General features: G+C 50.8%; 1 protein-coding gene across 1 annotated transcript in view; it reads left to right on the top strand.

Annotated features, from left to right (window-relative positions):
- Positions 1 to 4,271, top strand: part of MYH9 (myosin, heavy chain 9, non-muscle) — a 53,164-nt gene that overhangs the window by 48,745 nt on the left and 148 nt on the right. Inside the window, exons 34-40 of the mRNA XM_010154090.1 lie at positions 480 to 608; positions 940 to 1,028; positions 1,229 to 1,352; positions 2,420 to 2,628; positions 3,061 to 3,169; positions 3,472 to 3,644; positions 3,832 to 4,271. The exon at positions 3,832 to 4,271 is cut by the window's right edge and continues 148 nt beyond it. Of these exons, the coding sequence (XP_010152392.1) occupies positions 480 to 608; positions 940 to 1,028; positions 1,229 to 1,352; positions 2,420 to 2,628; positions 3,061 to 3,169; positions 3,472 to 3,644; positions 3,832 to 3,949 (951 nt within the window). The 3' untranslated portion in view covers positions 3,950 to 4,271. The remainder of the gene's footprint in view (positions 1 to 479; positions 609 to 939; positions 1,029 to 1,228; positions 1,353 to 2,419; positions 2,629 to 3,060; positions 3,170 to 3,471; positions 3,645 to 3,831) is intronic.

Raw genomic sequence — 4,271 nt, forward strand, 5'->3', positions numbered from 1 at the left:
AAGACCACTCTGCCGCTTGCCTCTTGTCAGTGTTTTTGGAAAGAATTATGCAGCTGCAAAGATGGAGGGACTTAAAAATATCATTTAGGTCTTCTCCTGCCCAAGACACTTCTGTTATGCTTTTGTAATTCCTACAGGCGTTTGTCTGACCGGTTCTTAGGAAAAAACTCCAAGTCCTCCCTAGACTGTCACTGAAAACCTTCCTGTAACCTCCCTCCCCACCTCCCTGTATCTGAGCTTTTTTTTTTTTTTCCCCCTGCAATGGAAGCAGCCCTGTTTGCTTCCTTTCCTACTTCTCCTTGTTACTTGTGAAATGGGAAAAGGATGGTTCCTTTCGTTTTCACAGCAACCATTTTGGTAGCTGAAGGTTAATGAATCACTGTTTCTGTTTTCCCTCCGTTTTTCCCGTAAGACAGACAACCCCAGGTTGTAAATATGGATGCTCTGAAATTCCTCCTTTCTTTGTTCTCCCTTTTCAGGCACAAATGAAGGATTACATGCGGGAACTGGAGGACACGCGTACTTCCAGGGAAGAGATCTTGGCCCAGGCCAAAGAAAATGAGAAGAAGTTGAAGAGCATGGAGGCAGAGATGATCCAGTTGCAGGAGGTAATGGAATATGCATGCAAGCCAAGGGTTTGTCCATTTTCCTTGGCCCAGAACCGAATGTAGCAGTCTAAGGTGGAGTGGTTATTTTCTTCTGTTGCACTTTTTTTCTCTGCTCAAATAAGAGATCCTCTTCAAAATGCAGAATTTGGCCCCTCCTTGACAGCTGTGGTAGGAGTGTGCAAAACAAAGGAAGCAGTAGGGTGGGAGGGGAGCAGGCCGTGTCTGGATCGAGCTGGAGACTGTACCACCCATTACCAGTAACTACTTTTTCCTGTGCTGCGTTAATTGGTAGCTTCCCATTGGATCACTGACAGTCTCGTTTTCATTCCAGGAACTTGCAGCCGCTGAGCGTGCCAAGCGCCAGGCCCAGCAAGAAAGGGATGAGCTGGCTGATGAGATTGCCAACAACAGTGGTAAAGGGTGAGTTATGTTCCCCCTTTAAGGGTGGAGGAGCTGGTTTAAGAAAATACTTTGCAGGCTGTTATTTTTAGGTAGACTGCAGCACAGGCTGTGTCTCCTCTGCTCTGAAAGACTGAGTTTATGTAAATGAGAAGTGTTGAGGTTTTCCCCAGGCGTTAGTGCTACCAACACTGCTTTAATAACGATGCTGTGTCCTGTAGAGCGCTGGCCATGGAGGAGAAGAGGCGTCTGGAGGCTCGGATAGCTCAGCTGGAGGAGGAGTTAGAAGAAGAACAGGGCAACACGGAGATAATCAACGACCGTCTCAAGAAGGCAAATCTCCAGGTACCTGCTCAGGCTGCGTGTGCCAGCGGGGGTTCCCCACTCTGGGCGGGCTGTCGAGCTGCACTCTGAGCAATGCCGGCTGCTGTGGGTACGGTACAGCCCCTCGGAGCGCCCTAGGCGCGAGCAAGATGAAACACCTGCGTACCAGGATACAGAAAATAGGGTGGGCAGTGAGAGCTGATGTGAACTTGCTGGTTTTGATCATTTAAATCATTGGGTAGCTGGAACAATCTCCCAAGTTTATAAAAAAAACAAAGCCCTCCTAGTCCCTTTTTTCCTTATTAAGGGATTATGAGAAAGATGATCTGTAGCGTGCTGCTCCAACTTGGCGTGCTGAACAGTGCCACAATGTGTTTGGAAAAAGACTTTTCTGCCAGGTCTGTGCTTCTTCAAATGGCTTAACCATATGGAATTTGTTAGGCTGCTATAGAAACCGTGATCTTAATCTGCCTGTTCTCTGCCATGTTTTTATCTGCCCAACTTTGAGAGTCAAGCATGTTGTTTTCTTAGTGCTCCAAAGCCAAGGGTAGCTGGGCTGATGGTTTTCCCAACGCCTTGTTCACTCAGGTGGATGAGAGCATAGTCCTCTCCTTGGCTGACTGTCAGCCAGAGCCCTGGCTTGGAAGTGGATTGAGTTCTTGCCCCCTCATCTTTTTAAGCTGCTGCTTTGTAGTGGAAGAAGGCAGACAGCAAACAAATTATAAATCAGTAAAGCACACGAATTGGATCCTCTTGCCTCAGGATTTTTGTAATTCACTAAGACTGATAATTACTGTGTTAAGTGCCAAACCATGGCCCCAGAGAGGATTGTACGTGATTGGCAAATTTAGCCCTCAGAGGAGCTTGATAAACCTGTTATTCGAGGAATTACTTTGAAAACCAGGGTAAACTAAGATATTTTGAGAAGTACCCTGCCTACAGACAGCTCCCACCGCATCACAGTTATTCCAGGTATTCAGCTCACCCCGAGGGTCCCTGTTCTTGGCGCGTCAGCATGCGCCTGGGAAGCACATCAGCCTGTCAGGCTGCGGAGCGCTCCGTGCGCTCAGCACCACTTCTCCCTGCAGATCGATCAGATGAATGCCGACCTGAACGCCGAGCGTAGCAACGCACAGAAGAATGAGAACGCTCGCCAGCAGATGGAGCGCCAGAACAAGGAGCTTAAGCTGAAACTGCAGGAGATGGAGAGCGCAGTCAAGTCTAAATACAAGGCTACCATCACGGCCTTGGAAGCAAAGATAGCGCAGCTGGAGGAGCAGTTGGACATGGAGACAAAGTATGTCCTAGTAGAAAATCTGTTTTACAAGCTTCTGCCCACACTGGGATTTTAAACCCTTCTGAACAAACTCTGATTTGTCTGAGTGAGGGCTTCGTCCCAGGTGTACCGGCTAGTACAGAAGTAAGAGCTTGGCAAACCTTCCTTGGTTTTCACTGTAGAGACTTGTGGCTTCATCTGGACTTAGCCACTCCTAAAACTGCACCTGTGATACCCTTGCTTGCCCCTCTGTAGCTTCAAGAAGGGTCATATTTGTGTCACATCAGTGCCTTCAGCTCATTTCTGGGGAACGTTGCCTCCGATCCCATTTTTGTTCCCAAGTTAGGATGACACTTGCTCTCTTCCTTGCTTCTAACTCGCCCAAGTCAGGTCATCTTGCTGGGGACAGCAGGAGCTAAGTTCTTGCCTGAGCATCACTGTGTTTCTGCGTAGGGAGCGCCAGGCTGCCAGCAAGCAGGTGCGCCGTGCCGAGAAGAAGCTGAAAGATATCTTGCTGCAGGTGGATGATGAGAGGCGTAACGCTGAGCAATTCAAGGATCAGGTGTGTAGAGTCACTGCCGCACGGGTGAGTCTCGGGTTGGGAAGGATTTCCCTGCCAGGCCATGGCATCATCTGCATGTCAGAGGGCTCTGGTATTAACCTTCCAATGGATTTCTCTTCCCTCACCATGAGCGTTGCACGACGGAAGTGTAATGCGTTTTAAGGAAAAGCTTGGGGCAGTCAGCTCCCTTCAGAACGGGGGGCTTTGGAAACTCTGCTTTTTGCTGCTCTCTCTCGCTGCTTTGCTGGAACTGTGGGGAAGCACTGACGTCTCTTTTCTCTCTCCGCCCCGTGCACACTCAGGTGGACAAGGCAAACATGCGCTTGAAGCAGCTGAAGCGCCAGCTTGAGGAAGCAGAAGAGGAGGCCCAGCGAGCCAATGCATCCCGTAGGAAGCTGCAGCGTGAGCTGGAGGATGCCACCGAAACGGCTGACGCAATGAACAGAGAAGTGAGCTCCCTGAAGAGCAAACTCAGGTAAGGTGGAGCCTAGGGCAGTACCTGGGCCGTCGCTCCAGTGGAGCCGTGCTGTACCCGCCCGCGGTGGCGGCTGTGCGCAGCCCGCAGCGTGGCCAGGCTCTTCCTCGCCTCTCTCCGGAGCCTGCCCACCCCGGTGAGCGCAGCAAAACCTCGTGTCGCTGACGCGCTCTCTGTCCTTCCCCAGGCGTGGGGACCTGCCCTTTGTCGTGACACGTCGAATCGTCAGGAAGGGTGCGGGAGAGTGCTCCGATGAGGAAGTGGACGGCAAGGCAGATGCTGGCGATGCCAAAGCTACTGAATAAGTCCTCCCATTTGACCCAGGTTACACGTGATGGAGTGACCCATTCACCCTCCCCTCTTCCATTGGACTTTCAGCAAACCCTCTCCTCCTAAATTGGCTGGGAATCTGCAGAGCTAGCCCAGCTCTGTGTCTCTGGAGCCATCGGGCATCTGTGTTCCCGGTTTCCTCCTCTTTCCGGTTTCCTAATCCTCTTTGTATTTAATGCCAAAGAGTCGGGGCTCTGAAATCTGACCAGCAGTTGGGCCACCACAAAGGCCTGTAGAACTGTCTGTGCCATGTCTGCTGGTGAATCCTTACACAGTTTGGAAGGAGCAGGGGTAGGG

Source organism: Eurypyga helias, unplaced genomic scaffold (genome assembly GCF_000690775.1).
Source record: "Eurypyga helias isolate BGI_N326 unplaced genomic scaffold, ASM69077v1 scaffold26356, whole genome shotgun sequence".
Lineage (NCBI taxonomy): Eukaryota > Metazoa > Chordata > Aves > Eurypygiformes > Eurypygidae > Eurypyga > Eurypyga helias.